Raw genomic sequence first — 23,365 nt, 5'->3', positions numbered from 1 at the left:
ACAACAAAGCTATAATACCTTTTTTTTTTAATTATTTTATTTCCTATTGTTAGCTTCCAGAAATTGGAAAGAGATACTTTACATTTTTATTTTTATTTTATGTTTATAAGGAAGTCAGATACCCTCGCCGAAGTCACAGGCGGTTATGAGCTGAACCATCATCTCTCTAGCCCTAGTTTCTTTTCTTTTTTTTTTTTTTAAATTTTATTTGAGTTAAGGTCTATCTTCAAAGCCATGGCTATGTAGCCCAGGCTGGCCTTGAACTCACAGAGGTCCGCCTGTCTGTCTTCTGAGTGCTGGGATTAAAGGCCTGCTCTATCGTATCTCCAGCTGCTTTGTATCTTATGGACAACATTTACTGACTGTATGCTGAACACATTCAGTAGACATTTCAGTAAGAAGTTCTTTTAGAATTAAGGTGACTAGCTTACCTTCCAAAGTTTCGCTTCAAAGGAAGTCTCCCAATATCTTGGATAAAAGAAATCTGAGCTGAAAAGACATTTTAACAAAGTTTTAAATGCCATCATTTAAAAATTTACTTTTGATGGGCTTTTATTTTTTATTTTAAAAAGGCATGTTTGAATATTCATGTTTTATAACAGCATGTACTGATGATATAAGCTGAGTATCCCTGTGTCATTAATGTGCACATATATACATGTAGGCAAAACATTTATACTCATAAAAACAAAAAGATAGATATACATATATTGAATAAGCATATGTAGTAGGGCTGGGGAGAAAACTCAGTTGATAATGTGTTTGCACTGCAATCATTAATGCCTGAGTTCAACCTTAAGAATTTATATTTTAAAAAAGGCACATGTAGCCAGGCACATGCACCATGGTGGCGCAAGTCTTTAATCCCAGTACTTGGGAGGCAGAGGCAGGCAGATATTTGAGTTCAAGGACACACTGGTCTACAGAATGAGTAACAGGACAGCCAGGCCTACACAGAGAAACCCTGTCTTGAAAAAACAAAAAAAGGGAAGAAAGAAAGAGTGAAAAAAGGTGAACAGTAGCTGAGGAACACTACCTGAGGTTGTCTTCTGACTTCTATGTGCACATGCACACACTGACACACACACTGACACATACACACACACACACACACACACACACACACAAAAAGTACATTATGTGCATATAGATTATATAAGCAAATATATTTAGAAAAATAGCAGCATCAACTAGTCAAATGTGAACAATCTGAGATCAAAATAAATGATAGTAAAGAGTTACAACTGAAGAACCAAGATTCCAGAATCTTTATCAATATACACCAAAAATTAAAACAAATGAGAAAGAATCAAAGCTGTTCCTCACAGTACAATTTATAGACAAAAACCTAGAAAGAATGAAAACCAGTTGTCAACCCCTATGGATTAAAGCATAGTTGGTGTGAATGCTGTAATTAACAGCAACAATCATGGTCAGTGTGGATGCTGTAACTAACAGCAACAATCATGGTCAGTGTGGATGCTGTAACTAACAGCAACAATCATGGTGGGTGTGGATGCTGTAACTAACAGGTAACAATCATGGTTGGTGTGGATGCTGTAACTAACAGCAACAATCATGGTCAGTGTGGATGCTGTAACTAACAGCAACAATCATGGTGGGTGTGGATGCTGTAATAACAGGTAACAATGGTCGGTGTGGATGCTGTAACTAACAGGTAACAATCATGGTCGGTGTGGATGCTGTAACTAACAGCAACAATCATGGTGGGTGTGGATGCTGTAACTAACAGGTAACAATCATGGTCGGTGTGGATGCTGTAACTAACAGGTAACAAGCACTCAGGAGGAAAGAAAGCACTTTACCTTTGTTTCGCATTGGAATGGTAAGCAGCGCAAGATACGGCAAGAGCTGAGTCTGAAGACACAAAGCTGGTAGGCAGAAGTCAAAAAAGAGTGCTTTTGCTGCGAGGCAATTTTCCCGATACTGTATGGGAAAAAGACAACGAAAGGAAATAAAATTCTAAGAGGGTTATATGTTTGTCATGGTGTTAATCCCAGCACTCAAGAGGCAGAGGCAGGCAGATCTTTGTAAGCTTGAGGCCAGCCTGGTCTTCATAGCAAGTTCCAGGCCAGCCAGGGCTACATAGCGAAATCCTGTTTCAAACAAATGCCAATTCTAACTGTATATAAATTTATTAATACTTTGGGTGTGGTTAATTTTGGTGTGATATTTTTATTTATTAGTAAGTTTATTAATAATAAAGTTTAATAAAAATTAAAAACCACATCCCCCAAATGAAAAATGGTTATGAATTCATAGATAAAGTTTATTATACCACAAAGACTATGAGTTTATATGTCTCTGTCCCGAGTAATGTGTAGCTGTGCATTCCTATAACTAGTGCAATCTTGGGGTAGTGCAACAAACCTCAAATTCACTGCCCCTTACTAAAATTTGTATCCTAAGGTTTAATTATTCACTTTACCTAACCTTAGGTGTTTGACATAGGGTCTCCTCAGAGACTTCACCAGTAACTCAAACCTGTAACAATTTTGCCCCAGCTTCTCCAATGCTGGGATAATAAGTAAAAGTGACCACACTGAACACTAGATTATTTCTGTGTGTGTGTGCATGTGCGGTTTCTGTTTGTTTGTTTTATAGGTAGTGTTTCTCCATGTAATCCTGGCTGTCTTGTCCTTGATCTTGCTGTATAGCCCAGGCTGTCCTCAAACTCACAGAGATCCACCTGGCTCTGGCTCCCCAGTGCTGGAATTAAAGGGGTGCGCCACCACCACCCGGGCTCTGTTATTTCTTTCTTTCTTTTTTTTTTTTTTAAGATTTATTTATTTATTATGCATACAATGTTCTGCCTGCATGTATGCATGTCTGCAGGCCAGAAGAGGGCGTCAGATCTCATTACAGATGGTTGTGAGCCACCATGTGGTTGCTGGGAATTGAACTCAGGAACTCTGGAAGAGCAGTCAGTGCCCTTAACCTCAGCCATCTCTCCAGCCCCGTTATTTCTTAATTCTAAAAAAACTGTGGGGTTTAAGAGCTATCTTATTAAGAAGGAAACTTTATTTTTTTTTTTAAGTTGTTAAAAAAAATAAGCTTAGGGGGCTAGAGAGATGGCTCAGCGGTTAAGAGCACTAACTGCTCTTCCAGAGGACCTGAGTTCAATTTCCAGCAACCACATGGTGGCTCACAACCATCTGTAATGAGATCTGGCATCCTCTTCTGGCCTGCAGGTATACATGCAGACAGAATACTGTATACATAATAAATAAATCTTTAAAAAAAATAAGCTTAGTAAGGCAGCACAGGGTAGAAGGATCAGGAATTCGGGACAGCCAGTGATACACAAGACATACTTCAAAACCAAACCAAACAAACCAAACTCCAGCTTTGAGACATACTGCATATGTGATGAGGCTCATGGTGTACAGTCTAACTACATAGTTAGTACAGGTGGACTTGAACCCACGATCCTCTTACCTCAGTCAGCAGTGCTGAGATTATCACTTAAAAATTTACTTTTTTTTTTACCTTTTTATGTATGAGAAACCACTGAGGTTTATGTAAGGGTCGGAAGCTTGATCCTCCTCCTTGGCAATGAGCGAATCCCCGGGATTTATTGGAATGCATCACACCTCTTGTAGCTACAGATGTACTATATTCCCTGAGTAAAGAGCGTGTCTAGCAAGCGAGACAAGATGGGAAACATTTATGAAATGTTCATAGTACCCATATTTATGAAATGTTCATAGTACCCACACAAATAAGACTGCTGATACTTAGTTACTTTGCATATATATTTTCCAACATCATCAAAGCCTTAAAAATACTGCTATAAAATTATTTAACACAAACTCAACTGAGACACAGGGATCAAAGCACTGGGTGAACTACTGAGCAGGGTCTTCGGTGGGGTTGGTAAGGACTTTAGTAGGGCTGGTAAGGTCTTTGGTAGGGTTGGTAAGGTCTTTGGTAGGGTTGGGAGAAACAACGTTTTGGGGCAATAAGAAAATAATAACAGCCAGGAGGTGGCAGTGCATGTCTTTAATCCTAGCACTCAGGAGGCAGACGCAGGCAGATCTCTGAGTTTGAGGCCAGCCTGGTCTGCAGAGCAAGTTCCAGGACAGTCAGGGGTACACAGAGAAATCTTGTCTCAAAAAACAAACAAACAAACAAAAAAAAAAAAAAAAAAAAAGAAAGCAAACAGAAAATAATGACAACACATTACTAAACTATTTTTATCTTGTTGCTTCTTAAGACAAGGTCTCCAGCCGAGCGGTGGTGGCACACACCTTTAATCCCAGCACTCGGGAGGCAGAGGCAGGTGGATCTCTGTGAGTTCGAGGCCAGGCTGGGCTACAGAGTGAGTTCCAGGAAAGGCACAAAGCTACACAGAGAAACCCTGTCTCGAAAAAACAAAACAAAACAAAACAAGACAAGGTCTCCTAAGTGAGCCAGGCTAGTCTTAACCTTGATACCTCCTGCCTCACCTTCCTCAGCACCAGAATTGTAAGTGTGTACCATCATGCTCAACCTAAATTACTATTAGCTAAGTTAACAGCAACTTTACTAAGTATGATAGCCCTATTGTGGTTTTCATAGAATGGCGTCTTCATTCATGTGTGATGTTTGCAATTATTTTCCACCAAAAACTAGTATATAATATATAAGGGATTAGGTCAATGCAGGAAAGCAGAAAAAAAAGGAAATAAAGGTTAAAGGTATGCAAGTTTTCAGTGTATTGCTTTTCAACTTCAATATGGATTTGAAATTTTCAAAATGAAAAATCAGCAATTCTGTGCAGACGTGATAATGATAAAAACTGAAGGTGATGGATATGCTGACTACTGGGTTGATCACAACTTAGTGTATACAGGAATCAGAACATCACACTGTACCTCCTATACATGCAAATACTATGTGGTAATCAAAAATTTTTACAAATAATTGTTTGTTAAAAAAATAAGTGAAGGGGGCTGGAGAGATGGCTCAGCAGTTAAGAGCACTGGCTGTTCTTGCAGAGGACCTGAGTTCAATTCCCAGCAACCACATGGTGGCTCCCAACCATCTGTAATGAGATCTGTTGCCCTCTTCTGGGGTGTAGGCAGAACACTGTATACATAATAAATAAATCTTTAAAAAAAAAAAAATTAAGTGAAGGAAAACTGAGTAACTATTAAGTTTTTAACATCTTTCTTTAGTTATTATTTTTGCTTGTCTATTTGTTTTCAAGACAGGGTTTCTCTGTGTTACAGCTCTGACTGTCCTGGAACTCACTCTGTAGACCAGGCTGTCCTCAAACTAAGAGATCTGCCTGCCTCTGCCCCAACTGCTGGGATTAAAGGCGTGCATCACCACCATCTGGCTTTTAACTTTAATTTCTGAAGCTAATGACATATTATAACCAGAAAAATATTGATGCCTCAGACCAGTGCTGTCCAACTGAACTTCTTACAATGATGGAAATGTTTTACAGATGGGCTGTTCAATACAGTAGGTACTAGCTACACGAGGCCATCAATACTAGTTATGTGTAGTGTGACTGAGGAACTGAATTTTAAATTAAATTAAGTAAATGTACCGGTCAGAACAGTATTAAGATATTATGAAAAAATACACAGGGCACTTTGGCACAGGCTAATGGGATATGCCTGTTGTCTTAGATATTAGGGAGGTTGAGGTAAAAGATCACTTGAGTCCTGGAGTTTGACACAGAAACCTAAAGGGACAGGGAACAGCTCAGCAGGAGAAAGCCCTTGCCGAGTCAGCCTGATGACCTGAGTTTGAGCCCTGGAACCTACAAAGTGGGGAGAGCACCAACTCCACAAGGCTGTTCTGACATCCACCTGGCCCCATGTTAACTGGAAAGAAATGAACAGATCACTGCTTTCGGTACAGGGGATCAAACCCAGGACTTTGTATCCCTAAGCATGTGCTTTACCATTGAGCCACACTTCAAGCTAATACATGGTTTATAGTTATTTGTTTTAACATTCAATGACTGCCACATTTTCTGAGTACAAGCCTCAGCACTTAAGGGCACTTGCTGCTCTTCCTCCAGAGGACTTGAGTCTGATTCTCAGCATCCAGGTCAGGAGGTTCAGAACTGTAACTCTAGCTGCAGGGTGCAAATATACACATGCAGACACCCATCTACACATAATTAAAAATAAGTCTTTTAAAAATGTTCTGAGTCTGGTGGCGCACGCCTTTAATCCCAGCACTCGGGAGGCAGAGGCAGGCAGATCTCTGTGAGTTCGAGGCCAGCCTGGGCTACCAAGTGAGTTCCAGGAAAGGTGCAAAGCTACACAGAGAAACCCTGTCTCGAAAAACCAAAAAAAAAAAAAAAAAAAAAAAAAATGTTCTGAGTCTATGTTAATTTTAAAATTAGAAAACAGAGGCTGAAGAGATGGCTCAGTGGTTAGGAGCTCTTATAGAGGAATCAGGTTTGATTCCTAACACCCACATGATGGTTCACAACCATCTATTACTCCAGCTCCAGGGGACTCAACATCCTTTTCTGCCCTCCATGGACATCAGGCACCTATGTGGTGTACATATATATCTACACAATCACACACATAAAATAAAATAAGTAATAAAATTAGAAAAGAACATCAGAAAATATTAGTGCTATATATCATCAGAAAAATCAAATAACCTGAGATTTTATTATAAACACTGGCTTGGATGATTAGATTTAGCATGTAAGTGAGAGTCACAACATACATTAAATAGAGATAAAACCCAACTTTTTCCTGAAGAAATACAAAACATACAAAAAATAAGTCAATAAATAAAAAAAATAAATAAATAAGTCAAATGATCTTACATTCCAGTCACCACCAAGGACATCTGCAAAGCTCAGAAATTCACTGGCTCTCACAAGATCATCTACTTCCACGAAGAAATCTATGTAGTTTTGGTGAAGGTATAAATTAAAAAAGTCTCCTGGCATATGTGACATTTCTACTATTTCCTATAAAAAGAGGCATAAATATATAAATTTTAGTGCAAATGCAGTGAGCAGATGTTTATGCACATATATAACAGATATTAAGCCAAGTCCCAAGTGTTACAAAAGCCCTTACCTCAGGCTGAACAAGTAACGTATCCCGATCATGCTCTGATAAGTGGACAGGCAAGCGAGGTGAGTCTAATTCTGCTAAAGGTGCTCCTGTAAGAAAACTTCTAGGATTACTAACGCTAAGGTCATCTTTACAATCATAGCACTTTCATATGCTGATTTTCAATACTTTAGGTACAATAATGTCAAAACACTAAGGAAGCTGTTAAAAATAAAAATCAAAACTACTAACAAGGGCAAAATTCAGAATTCTGATGATTGGATTATGGCTTTTCTTTCTTTCTTTTTTAATTTTTTTATTTTTTGAGACAGGGTTTCTTCATAGCTCTCGCTATCCTGGAACTAGCTCTGTAGACCAGGCTGGCCTCGAACTCACACTGTCTCTGCCTCCCAAGTGCTGGGATTAGAGGTGTGCGCCACCACTGCCTGGCTAGAATATGGCTTTTCTAAACTTAAACTCATTTCATTTTCGGCTCTGGGTTGTTTTCTCCCTTGCCTTGTCTCAGTACGGAAGGCTTGTGTTGTGTTTACTGTGTAGGAAGAGGCTGTTCTACCGTCAGGAGCAGGAAAGCTGCACCTCAACACAGAGGTTGGAAATGACCACTGGGAAGGAAGAAGGAATTAGGTGAGAATAGGCACTCAGGCTGGACACTGAGATAGGAAGGTGAGATGCCCACAGGCAGCTGAGTGTTTTCACCAGACTTGCCCTGCACAGAATTTCCATTTTGAAATCACAGTCTCTTCCTTCAGCATCATACTGGTATTTACTATACAAAGAACAGAAATCCGGAACTTCACTGAAGGGGAAGTCTGGGAAGGCACGAGTGGAAAGATTAAATGGACAGCAAGTCAGTGAACAGGAGCCAGAGAGACCTGAAGCTGCCTGGCACCTGGCCCAGGACCCCAGTATTTGGAACTGAGTATTATAATAGCTTTGGGCTACCAATTTTTACCACTCAAAGTCTAGATCAGTGGTTCTCAACTTTCTTAACACTGTGACCCTTTAATACAGTTCTTCATGCGGTGGTGACCCCAACCATACAATTATTTTGTTGCTTCTTCATAACTGCAGTTTTGCTACTGTTATGAATTGTAACGTAAGTATCTGTGTTTTTCTTAGGCGACTCCTAGGAAAGGGTCATTACCTCCAAAGGGGTCCTGACCCACAGATTGAGAACTGCTGGTCTAGATGGAGTGGTGTCCTCAGGAAACTATAATTTACAGACATGAATATGGCCTACAGTAGTGGTCTGATGTTACTTCAGTTGGAAAATGCTGTACAAAGGTGAAGACATTTTCCTGCTACATTTTAGCACTGGCTCTGCAGTTTGGCAGGGCCCCAGCTCCCTCTAATAACAAAACAAAATACAAGGCATATCAAAACACAAAGTATCTTATTTTTAAAGAGAGAGTACAACACATAAGAAAAATGCAGAAGAGTTTCTTACTTTTAGAGTACAGAATCTTCCCCAGAGCTCTGAAGAGAAAGAGAGAAACATCCTTTCCACCAATAGCTTGGATCTCTTGATTTTCCAAAGCATTTTTATGTTTCCTTCTTTGCTTTGATTTTGATATTGTAGCATCCGATTTCAATGACGTTCTTTTTTTCTTTGACCATAAATTATTCTCTCCTAAATAATATACATACAAATGATATTTAAAAAATCAAAATATGAAAACTAAGAGTATTTCAGACAGTTATACTAACTTTTTTCTAACAAGCAGTAACTTAATATGACCTTAGTGAAATGTCCTCTCTGTTGCTAACTATTAAAATGGAAGAAAATGTCATTTAAATTGTCTTAGGAGCTGGAGAGATGGCTCAGCAGTTGTGAGCACTGGCTGCTCTTCCAGAGACCAAGGTTTGGTTCCTAGCACCTACACGGCAGCTCACAGTCATCTGTACCTCAAGATCCAGGAAATACGATGCCTTCTTCTGGCCTCTGTGGGCTCCAAGAACACATGTGGTACACAGACATACATGCAGGCAAAACACCAGTACACATAAAAAATTTTAAATTATTGAAAATAAAATGTTTTATAATCCCCAACACCACAAAAATAGTATCTCATGGTATAACAAATTTCCAGACATAACACAGTAATATAATCATATCGCCTCGTTTTTTTCAGTGTTTTGTGCAAGGTACTGTTTCTGATGGATGCTACACAATAACTAACTTTACGCTCACAGAAATTCTATGGAGGCAGAAGATAATTATTATAGGTAAAAGACTGAGATGGGCCAGTGAGATACTTATCAGGTAAAAGTGCCAGCTAAACAAGACTGAGAACTTGAGTTTGATTCCACAAGGAAGGAGAGAATTGACCCTTCAAATTGTCAACTGATGTCCATGACACAGCATGACATGATGTGCCAAAATACACATCACAAATAAATATTTGTAGTAAAAAAATAACAGTAAATGATTTTTATAATTGCCACCATAAATCTTGATAAACATTATTTTCTCTTCTCTTTAACTTTCTAAGTTCAAAACAATAATCTGTTAATGAGTCAGGACCTCAAAAGGTCCCATTTTAGGTTTCTAACTCCTAATCCCTATACTGAATCTAGCACATTTATACTTCCACAGGAATAAACAGCATACAGACTGGTGTTAGTTGTGTCAGGTACCATTTTTCTATGGTTATTAAGCACACACACACAGATTTTGTGAGATCAACACAGCTTTTGTTTCAAGGTCAATTTTTTCAACACCATGTAAATATAGTTTATTAAATGTTTATGATAAGTACTATGCAGTCGGCTATAATTACTAGAATAAAAACATGACTCATCATCATTAGTGGAGCTATGCTTTACTATGCCATGTTTATCGATCCTTTTTGTATCTAATGGAGTACATATAAATACTATGAAAAAGTTCAAATGTTATGGATTATTTTACTTCTAGAATATTCTATTAAGAACTTTCAGACAGTGCCACCTACAGGCGACTAAACTACATATTCATGTGCGGTCTGGGCTGAGAACAGACAGCGTTGTGGTAAATTGCCTGCCCACCCTATGGAAGACCTGGGACTGGTCCCAAGGCACTCAAAAGAGGTTGAAGCTGATTTAGCTCCTGACTATCCAAGAGAAAGCCACCTATCACTGCTCTACGAAGGTGTCTTCTAGTGAGTTACCCTTGGAAGAAGAAAACTGGAGGCTGTTTATTGCACTTCGGATATCACCAGAACACCCTTGACTGAGCAACTCCAGGGACGTTTTATCAGGAACAACAACTCTTCCTCCACTCTGAAATGAAGAGATTCAATTTTAAAGCTGTTTTGTTAAAACACAAACACATACACAGAAACTACAACCCGTTTTGAGAACTGAACATATACAAAACATAGACAAATTTGAATGTCTAAAAACTTGCACAGCCCAGGTATGGTAGAACAAAGCTATAGTCCCGGCATGTGGGAAGCTAAGGCAAAAGAATCCTAAATTCTAACCCACATGGATGACTAAAAGAGACCCTTTCTCAAAAAACAATGGGATTAAAGGTGTGTGCCATCACTGCCCAGACAAAAATCATTTTTTTAAATGTTACTGTATGTTTTTAGTTTTATGCCTGTGGGTTTTTGTCTGCATGTGTGCACATATGTGCCTAGTGTCCTCAGCAGTCAGAAGATGGCATCTGATCCCCTGAAACTGAAGTTAGACACAGAAGCTGACCTTCCATGTAGGTGATGGGAACTGAACCCAGGTCCTCTGAAAAAGCAGCTAGTGCTCTTAACCACTGAAACATCTCTGCAACCCATTGAAATTATTTATGAAAGTTGTCTGTCTTCCCAAACCAAACTTTGTCACAGAATTAACATTTAGTGAGTATCTTTCTAGACTTTCTGTGTGCATGCATCTACAAATACATTCTAGATCTCCAAGTCTATGAAACCTGCAGAGTTAATGTTTTTTTGAGGTTTTTGTTTTGTTTTTGAGACAGGGTTTTGCTGTGTCAGCCCTGGCTGTCCTGGAACTCACTTTGTTGACTGGGCTGGCCTCGAACTCACAAGATCATCCTGCCTCTGCCTCCCAAATACTGGGATTAAAGGCATGTGCCACCACTGCCTGGCAGAATTAATGTTTTTAATCTAGGTAGAACTATAGTATTTGTTTTCTGTAAGTTTAAATTCTTACTTAATACCACTGAGGTGATTTTTTTTTTTTAATGTTAGTAGCTTTAAATCTCTACCATTTTTTAAAATGTTATTTAGTGAAGGGCTGGTAAGACAGGTCAGTAGGTAAAGGGACTTGCCGCCAAGCCTGATGACCTCAGCTCCATCCCTGGAGCCCACATGGTAGAAGAGGAGAGTCAACTCCTCCAAGGTGTCCTCTGACCTCCACATGTGCCCTGTGGCACACCTGCCCTCTCCATACACAAATACACATGAACAAAAAATAAACAAGAGTGTAATAACACTTTAAATAATGTCATTGATAGCCTTTGACAAATATTTTCCCCAATAAGGAACAACTACATTAATGTCATGGTTTTTTAATGCAATTTTGAGCATTTTGGCAGAACTGGGAATGGAAACCAGAGCCTTCACAAGCTAGGAAAGATATACCATGAAGCTAGTCTGATTGTTTCCAACTTTTCACACTCGTGAGACACACACACACACACATGCACACACACACAGAAAGAGACAGAATGCTAAGATATATATTTCTATAGCAGTAGAGTGTACTCTGAGGTGTCAACCATTTCTCCAAGTTACATACCATTTAAGTGTGTTTTTCATAGCTACATATAAGTCTTAAATTAGACTTACCTTACTAGCTTCTATAGTCACAATTCTATTAAGAAACTTCATCATAATTGTTGGTGCCACAGGGTTGAAACTGTAAAAAGAAAAAAAGATTGTGCTTAAATGATTAATTTAAAAACAGTTTAAACTGGGTGGTGGTGCACATACCTCTAATCCCAGTGCTTGGGAGGCAGAGGCAGGTAGATCTCTGAGTTCAAGGCCAGCCTGGTCTACAGAGTGAGTTCTAGGACAGCCAGGGCTACACAGAGAAACCCTGTCTCAAAAAAAAAAAAAAAAAAAAAAAAAAAAAAAAGCATAAAAACATTTCTTACCTAATGTTTGAAATAGAACACTCCTCTTGAATCTTTTTGGGAAAGAGTAATCGCTGATTGCTATCTCCACTGACACTGTCAGAGATTATAAATACAAGAGGGCACCGACCAATCTGCACATACTTCCTAAAATAACAAAATAATGTTGAAATTCAAGCAATTTAGCTGTTCATGCTAGGCAAATGTTCTACCACCGAGTTACAACCCCCACCTCTAGTGTGGAGTCTTAGAACACCGGACTTCACTGACACTAACCTTAGAATTTCATGTAGAGCATGAGAGTCTCGATAAAACTGGTTAGGTAGATCCTGTTGAACATATGGGACAAATATCAGCTCAGTGATAGTCCATTGCATATTTATTCTTAAACTTACATTTGTAAAGGAAAAACATTATTTATCCAATGTATCTTGATCACAATTTTCAGAGGAATTAAAGGAAATGTGTTGTCACTGAGGAAGTTAACTTTCCACAGATTCTCTTTGCTTTTCTATACAGGTGGCACTGCAGTTGAAAACTATGTTAACATGCAGCTACTCTACTTGAACCTACGCTATTCTGTTTATGATTGCTGAAAAAACCTTCAGGTCTCTGCTACCACAAAGCCATTATAGTGTGTCTCACAACTGTTTACACAACAGTTCTAGCAGGATTTTAAAAGCTGTCCTTACTTCGACCAGAATTATCTTCTTATCAGTTGTCAGGTCTTCTCCGAGCATCTGCAGTTTGCTATACTTGGTGGCTCTTAACAGGAAGTCATTGAAGACTGCTATCTGAGACTGGTATGGAACGATGTAGACTTTCGATTCTGAAAGGAAATACATTTATCACTTTATTTTCAAATCATATACATTAACATTATACATATACTATATACATCAAATTCACTTATATGATACAACTTACAATACTGAAGACTACCTTAAAATTATTTTAAATGGTTTAAATTTAAAATATCATTTCAAAAGACAGGTATGATGGACAAGAATAATTTTTCTATTCCAATGAAAGTAACACAAAGTTAAATGACTTCAAAAACAGCGGCTGGGCTGTAGATACGGCTCAGCAGTTAAGAGTGAGGACTCGGGGTTAATTCTTGGCACTCCCATGACAGCTTGTAACTGCCTGTATTGCCAATTCAAGGGAGCCAATGTTCTCTTTCAGCCTCTGGTGGGCAGAAGCACACATGTGGTACACAGACATACATGCAAGCAAAAAACCTGAGGGCTTGACTGATACTGAAACAAAAAAGCTTACAGTTTAGAACTCCATAAATAATGAAAATCTGAGACCCTATAAACCCAGGGTGATGCCACATGCCTATAATCCCAGCGCATGGGAAGCGGAAGCAGGAGGATCACAAGTTTGGGGCAAACTTAGGTACAAGAACACTGTCTCAAAACAGCAAAAACTGGGCAGGCTCAGAACCTACAGTGAAAGGAGAGAACTGACTTCCACATGCAAGCCATGGCATGTACAAGTTTGTGCATACATATGTGTACACGCACACAAGCACAAAATCAATAAATAAATGTAAAAATAAATTAAAAAACAAAAATCAGCTTGTTATCTGAGAAAAGAGTTTAAATTTAATTTCCTAAGAACCCCTTTCTCCCCTTTAGTTCAGGCATCTCACTTTCTCCTCAAACTGACAAGAATGGGAAGAAAACGTGCTCTATCACTTGACCTGGAGTTTCATTAAGGAAAGCTTTCTTTGCAAGCTCTAGCACCTTTACAGCAGAACTTACCTAAGTTAAGTAACTCCTTGTAATCATCTTTTTGGAAGTCTGGTGAAACGGGATTAACCCATTCTTGCACTTGGATCCCATGCTCCTTTGATAGTATTTTTACAGTAGTTGTCTTCCCACATCCTGGAGGGCCTGTTATTAGTAAAATAGACCCACCCTGAAACCAAATACAAACACTAATTAAAATCCACAATTACTAGAATGCAACACAATTTTTAAGTTTTTCCTAGCACTTATTATTCCTACAAAAGGTCTATTAAATACCTAATATAAACAAATTTCAAAACTAAACTTCAGATGAATTGAGACGATTGTTTCCTTCTGAAAATTCCTCAAGTCCTATACTGTATATTTCTCAAAGACAACTTAATAACTAAATTAAAACAATTGAACTTTAGCTACAAAGAACACAAGATATGAAACAGGACTCTTAGAGGCTGAATTCATAAAATTCAACTGAAGGGGCTGGAAGGAAAATGTTTGCTCCATAAGCATAAGGATAGATCCCTGGCTTCCACTAGCTGGGGCTGAGTGTGAAGCTTACAGGTAGAACACCTGCTTAGACTATCTGAGACTCTGGTTCGACTCCCCTGCCCCTGAACATATTCCAAAACAAGAGCAGAATAAAATGCCAGGCTGACAAAAGTCTTACAGAAACTGACTAGAGGCTTACAGAAATTGCCGGGCGGTGGTGGCGCACGCCTTTAATCCCAGCACTCGGGAGGCAGAGGCAGGCGGATCTCTGTGAGTTCGAGGCCAGCCTGGTCTCCAAAGCGAGTTCCAGGAAAGGCGCAAAGCTACAGAGAAACCCTGTCTCGAAAAACCAAAAAGAAAAAAAAAAAAAGAAATCTACAACTGTACTTTATTTATTTACTTACTTTTGGTTTTTCAAGACAGGGTTTCTCTGTGCAGTCCTGGCTATCCTGAAACTCTCTTGGTAGGCCAGGCTGGCCTTGAACTCACAGAGATCCACCTGCCTCTGCCTCCCGAGTGCTGGGATCAAAGACGTGCACTATGGCCTGGCATTACACCAGTATTTTTAATAGGACAATATTTTCTAAGTTAGCAACTTTACAAAGCACAGCTACTGTGATAATGAGAACCGATGACACTTTCAAACAGATCAATAAAAATAGGAAGAAAGCTCATGTGTGGGAGATACTGTTTTTTTTCATGAAATATGGTGGTGTCTAGTTTCTAAAACAGGAAGTAGAGCCACAGTCCAGAAATTTTGTGTTCAGTCAGAGATTTACAAGGTAGTTTCTCTCAAGAATCTCAATCAGAATATTGACTACTCCAGCACCTGTTACACAGCTTTACCATGTTTTTTTTTTTTTTTTTTTTTTTTGGAGGCTGAGACAGAATCTCACTATGTAGTCCTGGCCTCAAACTCAGAGAGATCTGGAATTAAAGGCCTGTTCCACCATGCCTGGTTGCTTTACCATATTTTGAAGGAAAGATACCATGAAAAATTAAAATCTAGCTAGATGGTGGTGGCACTCACCTTTAATTCCAACACTCACGAAGCAGAGGCAGGATCTCTGAGTTTGAGGCCAGCCTGGTCTATAGAGTGAGTTCCAGGACAGCCATGGCTACACAGAGAAATCATGTCTTAAAAAAAATAAAATAAATAAATAATAATGTCAGTAATTTCGGAATACTTACAAGATTCCCCCACCCAAGATTACTTTTATTTATGTGTGTATATGTGTGTGTTTAAGTGTCCTCTGGATGAGGACTCGGAGGCCTCCAGTCTGAGGAGACAAGACCAGCTGAGAATCTGACGAGGTGAGGTAGCTATGGCTTATTCCGTCTCTCTGATCTACCAGCATTGACCCCAATAACTGGCCTCAGGTTTGATTTTATTAATAAGAACTTCTAAGATTCCTGCTACATCTGGTGCCCAACATTTGTGGTATGAATTCATGAAAAAGTTGTTTGCCTGTGGCCTTGTGGGCCCGAGCTCAGATCTGAGCTACACTTGGCCGGTTGCAGTGGCACACACCGGTAGGATTTACTGAAGGAGATAGAGGCAGGAGGATCCCGAGTTTGAGGCCAGCCTAGGAGGCTTGGGAGAAGCTTCGGCCCAGACCGAACCACAAACAGTGGTGGGACCATGGAGGCAGCGGCTGCTACTCCGAGTTGCTGACTTCTTCTCATTGTGTTGGTGACTGTGATGATGCTGCTACCTGGGACAAAGGGTTTACTGCTGCTGGTTCAGAGAATTGCCAGGACCATCGTGTTACAAGAAAGCATCGACAAAGGTCAGTGTGGAAAAGTTTGGTAAGACAAATGGTGGGGAGAAATTGCTGTGAAGATATTCTCTTCTAGGGAAGAACATTCATGGTTCCAAGAGACAGACATTTATCAGACTGTGATTACACCAAACCACAGAGGAGGTATCCAAAAAAAAAAAAATGTCTACAGGGAACCATGACCACGCCTAACAATGACTTTGAAATCTTCAAAAAGATGACAGGATCCCACAATGATGATTCCATATGGACAATGGTAAAGCCATTAAGCTGATTAACACTACGAAAAGATCTGCTTTGGACTACAAACTACTCAGGACAATGTCGAGATGACTAGCTGAGATGATCCAGCCTGACAGACTACTCAAGCAAGGACTTGAGACAAGCCCTGAAATTTCCTATTATACAGAGACTGGACAAATGATACAGGACTTGACAATTAACCTAAATTTTTTCTTTTCATGATTCCCTAAAGATATCTTCACCCCTAGAAAGCAAAAAGGAAAAGAGAATATAGATATGAGATAGATCATCGAATCTACTTTGAGAAAAAAGATAAAGAAATAATAGGATAAATAGGTAGATCACTGAATCTACACTGAAAAGAAAAAGGGGAAGATATAAAAATGATAAAAGGGAGATTACTGAATCTATTATGAAAAGAAAAAATACTTTTAAAAAGGAGCTACTTGTTTTAAATAGGATAAGTAATGAAATTTTTTGAGTTTATCAGTGTTACTGGACTGGACATTGTTAACATATATAAAATGGAGTTTTTTATCTGAATCTGTCAAATGTTAATGGACTAGACATCGTTAATGTAATCTTGACTGTGTATATTGTATATACTTACTGGATATAATTTTTTTTTGTATTAGTTATAAGCTTTTTTAAATTTTAGACAAAAAGAGAGGAAATGTAGTATCGTATTCCCCCTAATATTATATTTGCTAATAAACTTATCTGGGGTCAGAGACAGAGAAGCCACAATATTAAACATAAAGGATAGGCAGTGGTAGCACACGCCTTTAATCCTAGCATTCCAGAGGCAGAAATTCATGTGTTCAAGGATACAGACAGGCATGGTGACTCATCACGCCTTTAATCCCAGAAAGCAAGCCTTTAATCCCAGGGAGTGGTGGTAGAAAGCAGAAAGGTATATAAGGCGTGAGGACCAGAAACTAGCAGCATTTGGCTGGTTAAGCTTTCAGGCTTCTAGCAGCACATTTTAGCTGAGAGCCATTCTGGATGAGGATTCAGAGGCCTCCAGTCTGAGGAAACAAGAGCAGCTGAGGATCCAGCAAGGTGAGGTTAGCTGTGGCTTGTTCTGGTTCTCTGTTCTTCCAGTTCACCCCAATACCTGGCTCAGGTTTGATTTTATTAATAAGAACTTTTAAGATTCCTGCTACATCTACATCATGTATGTGTGCCTACAAAGACAAGAAGAGGGCATTGGATCCCCTGGAGTTGAAGTTACAGTCTGTGAACTAAACTGTTGAGGGCTGGGAACTAAACTTGGATCCTCTGAAAGACTAGCAAATGCCATCAACCACTAAGCAATATCTCTCCAGGCCAATGGCAATTTTCTAAGGTAATTTAAGTTGACTAAAATAAATCAGAAATTACCAAGTTACTTTTTTCTTTTTTAAAAGAGTGTCTTGCAATTACTAGTATCATTGAAACTTTTATCAAACACATATACAAGGCCTTGGGTTCAATACCCAACACCATTATAAAAATAAATAAAATACTTTTTCAACACATAAAAATGTATACTCATGTCCAACAGTAATACTTCTGTAAGCTTAAGTCATAATAGGGAGTATTAAGAGTGCACTCTAGCAGGTCGTGGTGGTACACGCCTTTAATCTGAGGCGGAGGTAGGTGGATTTCTGAGTTCGAAGCCAGCCTGTTCTACCCAGCTAGTTCAAGGACAGCCAGGGCTACACAAAAACCCTGTATCAAAAAACCAAAAAAGGAAAAAAAAAATCGCACTCTAATAATAATAGAGTCCTAAGGGAAAAAATAAAGCGGACACTGAACAATCTAAACTATTAGCTGTGGGTAGGAGGATGACCAAAAACACATTTTAAACACCATGGATATAAGAGGTCCATCACTGCCAGGTGTGGTAGCTCGTACCTATAATCCCAGCAGTTGGAGGCCAAGTTGGAAAGACTGCTGTGCATTCAAGGACAATTTAAACTACATGGTGAGCTCCAAGCCAGAATGGGCTATAAGGTGAGACCATGTCTCAATCTTTAAAAAAAGGAGGATGGCCCTCTAGGATAAAGCCCTTGTACATACAGTACCACACACAAAAATGAGGAGGAGAATCTTTCCTTTCAAAACAACTAAAACATTAACTCTTTCACTCTGAAGTTGAAAATTAAAAGGAAGCCCTAACTTAAGCAATGGAAGTGGCCTGTTAATGACAAGTCAATATAAGTTCATCGTTCATCAACATTAATACTAACAAATGTTCCACTTAGTGGGAAATGTTCATATGGCACAGGGTACAGGGTAATCTCTAAAGTTGTTTTTAAATGTTGTTTTTAAAAGTCTATTTCAAAACTGGGCTGGAGAGGTAGCTCAGGGGTTAAAAGCACTGAATTCTCTTCGAGAAGACCTGGGTTCTACTTCCTGTAACCACCTGGTGTGGGTCACAACTGTCTAAAACTCCAGTTCCAGGGAACTGATGCCCTCTTATGGCCTCTAAGGCTACCAGGCATACATGTGATGCAAACATACAATCAGGCAAAACACTCATACACATACAAGAAAAATAAATAACTCTTTATAAAAAGTTACAGGATAAGATTTTAAATTCATTCTGATTCTTCAGTTGGGCTGTGTTTTAAAGTGACTAACCAGCCTTAGTTAGTGATGGCAGATTTTCTTTTACAGAAAGCTATCTGTTAACAATAGAAATAACAGAATATTGAAAACAGACATTTCACAGCCTTAATCAGTGATTCAGGAAAGGACTGAAAATGGACTCTAAAACACATAGGAGAAAAATCACCAAGGAACTGTGCACTCACATGCTACCAGTGTATCTCCTCAAAGATTACAGGGCAGCTGAGAGAGAAAGGTATTCTACAATGAAGTGTTAAGACTGTTTCTTCCCTGAATAGGAATCTCATTTACACAACTTAAATAAAACACAGCTCTCTGAACAGATGAAGATAGGTTTCTTCTGTATCCCAGAATCTAATCAATATTTATATGTATAATTCAGCTATTATTTGGCTTAAAGGGGCTTATTGGGAAATGTTATCATTTTTACTACTTTCTACAGAGAAAATATTTTCCAGTTTTGAATAACCCTGGACTTTTGAATTATAACCTGTTTTTATGTTCAAGCTATCTGTGTATTATTTCTCCTGTAGTTGTACATAAAGACTGTTTCTTCCCTACTCTAGTGACCAAACTAAACATCACACACAGCAGGAGAAGCCTGGTGCTATGTGCACGTTTATATAGTATCAGCACTCAGGAATCTGAGGTAGTGAGATTCATAAGCCCAGGAATTCAAGCCTAGCCTAGGGAACACAGTGAAATCCTGTTGCAGTATATTTGTTTACAATGTGTGAAGATACTTTGCTGTGATTGGTCTAATAAAAAGCTGAACAGCCAATAGCTAGGCAGGACAGATTAGGCAGGGCACTCAAGAGATGCCAGTGAGACACGGAGGGAGTTGGACATACAGAATGGAGGAGAGGTAAAGAGCCACATGGCAAAACGTAGAGGAATAGAAGCGGGTTAATTTAAGTTATAAGAGCTAATGGGAAAAGCCTAAACTAAGGCCAACCTTTCATAATTAATAATAAGTCTCCACGTCATTATTTGGGGGCTGGCGGTCCAAAGAAAGTCCTACAAAAAAAGCCCAACTACAAAATCCCAACTCTAGCAATAACAATGTTCTGAGGATGTAGCTCAGTGACGGTACAGTGCCTGCCTGGCTGATTTAAAACAGTGATTGGTCCTACCATGGCAAAGAAAAAAACAGAACCATCCACTTCCTGATGCATCATAATATAGAACATGCATCGTGACAGATGGCTCATACTGAAAGGTTCTATCTGAATCTAACCAACCCTATTAACCCAGTTACTGAGGAGGCTCAAGTGGGAATATTTGAGTGCGGAAGTTTAATTCTAACCTGGGCAATTTAGTGAGACCAAGTTTCAAAGAGGACAAAACAAAGATTTGGAAAATACAAAAACAGGACACAGGTTACCCAGGGTCAGAGGAAACAAGTCAAACCCATAATCCAGAGATGAGGCTTTTATTGTCAACAGGCCTGATCTCCTCAATTAAGTCAATGTCTTATAGAAAAAAAAATTAAAAGAGACAAGATTAAGAAAAGGAAACAGCCAGGCGGTGGTGGTGCACACCTGTAATCCCAGCACTCGGGAGGCAGAGCCAGGAGGATCTCTGTGAGTTCGAGGCCAGCCTGGTCTACACAGATCCAAGACAGGCACCAAAACTATACAGAGAAACCCTGTCTCTAACTCCTCCCCCCCCCAAAAAAAAAAAGTTTAAAGTGAGGTCCAAAGCACCCAAAATAACAAAATAAAAGGGTAAGATGTTAAGGCACTGTGTACTATCTCAAAGTCTGACTGAAATATCAGGGCATTTTGGTTTTTGTTCTGTTTTTAAGACAGGGTTTCTCTACGTAACCCTGGCTGTCCTGGAACTCAGAGATCCTCCTGCTTCTGCCTCCTGAGTGCTAGGATTAGAAGCATACACCCACCACTGCCCTGCCTGGTGTTGTTTTGAGACAGGGTTTCACTATGTAATCATGGCTGGCCTAGAACTTGTTACGTAAACCAGCATGGCTTTGAACTCAAGAGATTCTCCTGACTCTGACTTCCAAGTGATGGGATTAAAGGTGTGTACCAACACACTTGGCTGAAATGTCAGTTTTTATTTAATATATAACTTAAGAGGAAAAGGAGGGTATATTGTAAAGAAATGACCTCAAATTTTAAAAGATCAAGAGGAAGAGAAAATAGACTACCTTAAAAGGAGGGGCTAAGAATAATTGTGGAATAAGGAAGTGAAACAAAACATCAGGTTAACATTATTGAGGACTAAACAGCTAGGTTTAGGTATAATTAGGTTTTTTTAAAGGATATAGTTAGTTGTTTTTTTTAAAACCATTACTATGTAGATTCCCGGCTTGCTTCACTGTGAAATAATGAGATGCACTAAAAGCACTAGCACCTCCACTGGCTTACTATATGGACTCAGGCTGTCTAAGAGCCTTTACCCACTGAACCGTCTCCTGGCCCCCAGAAGAGACTTCTTTATTAGAGAGGACAGAAATAACAAATCAGGAAACTGTTGTTGAAGGTAATATGAAGATATATAAACAAAGTGATCATAAAAAACTAGCTTCTTGGGGCTGGAGAGAAGGCTCAGAAGTTAAGAGCACTAGCTGCTCTTCCAGAGGTCTTGAGTTCAATTCTGAGCAATCACAAGGTGGCTCACAACCATCTATGGTGGGATCTGATGCCCTCTTCTGGTGCAAAGGTGTACATGATAAATAAACAATTTTTTTAAAAAAGCTTAAAAAAAAAAAAAAAAAAAAAGGATTTATTTATTATGTATACAGTGTTCTGCCTGCATATATGACTGCAGGCCAGAAGAGGGCACCACATCTCATTACAGATGGTTGTGAACCACTATGTGGTTGCTGGGAAGTGAACTCAGGATCTCCAGAAGAGCAGCCAGTGCTCTTAACCACTGAGCTCCAGCCCCCTTTTAAAGCTTCTTGCAAGGCAAGGTGGCTCATGCTTATAATCCCAAAATGTGGATGAGGCAGGTGGAACATAAATTCAAGGCCATGCTAGGTTACACAATCAGTTCCAGAGAAGCCTGGGCTACATAGTGAGCCTATCTTTAATCCCAGCATTCTGAGGACAGGGGCAGTCAGATTTCTATTAGCGTGAGGCCAACCTGGCTAGCCAGGGCTACATAGTGTGAGACTCTGTCTCAAGAAAGAGGAAGAAAAAAAGATTAACATAAGTCAGAAAACACATAATGCTAAATATTTTTAATGCATTTCTTACTAATTTACCTGTTTTGGCTTCATTTCTATGACTTCAGCTTTTAACCAGGTTTCAACCTCTTCAATTTTCTTCTTATGCACAGCAAGTTCATGCTAAGATAAAAATTTGAGATTAAAAACGTTTTAAAACATTTTAAACCTGTCAGCACCTTCTAATATGAACATTCTAGTGAACAAAAAGCTGCAAACGGGAGCTGAAGAGATAGCTCAGAGAGCACTCGCTGCTCTTCCAGAGGACCTGGGCTGATTCCCAGCTCCTACATGGTGATTTACAGCCATCTTGAATTCCAGTTCCAAGGGATCTGATACTTTCCGCCTCTATGTGCACCAGGCACACTAGCGATGCACATACATACATACAGGCAAAACACTCACACATAAAATAAAAAAATGAATAAATTAAAAAGTAGTTGCAAAACAGTAATGTGCTCTGTTATAACAATAGGGTCTTTTGATTATACTTAAATTTTTATTTTTTTTTACATTTATTTGTTTTTTTGGGGGGGAGGTTGCCAACAGCTTGCAGGAGTCTGTTCTCTCCTAACAACATGTGCTTGCCTGTACCCTTCTCAGCCTCCTCATCAGTTCAGTCTTTTATATTACTCATTTTATGTGTATGGGTGTTTTGCCCACATCTGTATATTAATGCATTATACCTCATACACTCAGAGGGTATCAAATCCCCTGGAACTGGACTTACAGATGGTTGTGAGCTATCCTGTGGGTGCCTGGAATGGAATCTGGGTCCTCTGGAAGAACAGCCAGTGCTTTTAACTGCTGAGCCATCTTTCTCCAGACCCTCAATTTTTACACTAATATGGAAAAAAACCTATCCTCATGCCAATACACTGTATGGCAATTTTTAAAATTTTTTAATGTCTGTTATATTATTCAGCATTATATTCTGGGGGCGGGGAGACAGAGAAGGGTACCACATCTGTAAATTCTAGTCTAGGTTAAAGACAGAGAAAAGATGGTATAACTACAGAATAACTTGGTAGTATCACAGCCTTTAAACATTAAAATACATATATATTTTCTTCTACTTAATTTTACTTTTTTTTTTTTTGGTGACTGGGTCCCTCTTTATAGCCCTGGCTTTCCTGGAGCTTGCTGTGTAG

At 39.1% G+C, this 23,365-nt stretch overlaps 1 protein-coding gene across 2 annotated transcripts in view; it reads right to left on the bottom strand.

Annotated features, from left to right (window-relative positions):
- Positions 1–23,365, bottom strand: part of Rad17 (RAD17 checkpoint clamp loader component) — a 29,470-nt gene that overhangs the window by 1,268 nt on the left and 4,837 nt on the right. For both annotated transcript variants that reach the window (XM_028884845.2, XM_028884846.2), the window contains exons 4-16: positions 22,254–22,337; positions 13,911–14,067; positions 12,834–12,970; positions 12,418–12,470; positions 12,163–12,288; positions 11,855–11,924; positions 10,217–10,328; positions 8,515–8,697; positions 7,071–7,156; positions 6,812–6,958; positions 3,511–3,660; positions 1,827–1,947; positions 432–489 (exon numbers count right to left, since the gene is read on the bottom strand). In XM_028884845.2, the coding sequence (XP_028740678.1) occupies positions 432–489; positions 1,827–1,947; positions 3,511–3,660; positions 6,812–6,958; positions 7,071–7,156; positions 8,515–8,697; positions 10,217–10,328; positions 11,855–11,924; positions 12,163–12,288; positions 12,418–12,470; positions 12,834–12,970; positions 13,911–14,067; positions 22,254–22,337 (1,484 nt within the window). The remainder of the gene's footprint in view (positions 1–431; positions 490–1,826; positions 1,948–3,510; positions 3,661–6,811; positions 6,959–7,070; positions 7,157–8,514; positions 8,698–10,216; positions 10,329–11,854; positions 11,925–12,162; positions 12,289–12,417; positions 12,471–12,833; positions 12,971–13,910; positions 14,068–22,253; positions 22,338–23,365) is intronic.

Source organism: Peromyscus leucopus, chromosome 11 (genome assembly GCF_004664715.2).
Source record: "Peromyscus leucopus breed LL Stock chromosome 11, UCI_PerLeu_2.1, whole genome shotgun sequence".
Lineage (NCBI taxonomy): Eukaryota > Metazoa > Chordata > Mammalia > Rodentia > Cricetidae > Peromyscus > Peromyscus leucopus.
The sequence above is the reverse complement of the archived record's forward strand: the minus strand, read 5'-3'. Positions and strand labels throughout refer to the sequence as shown.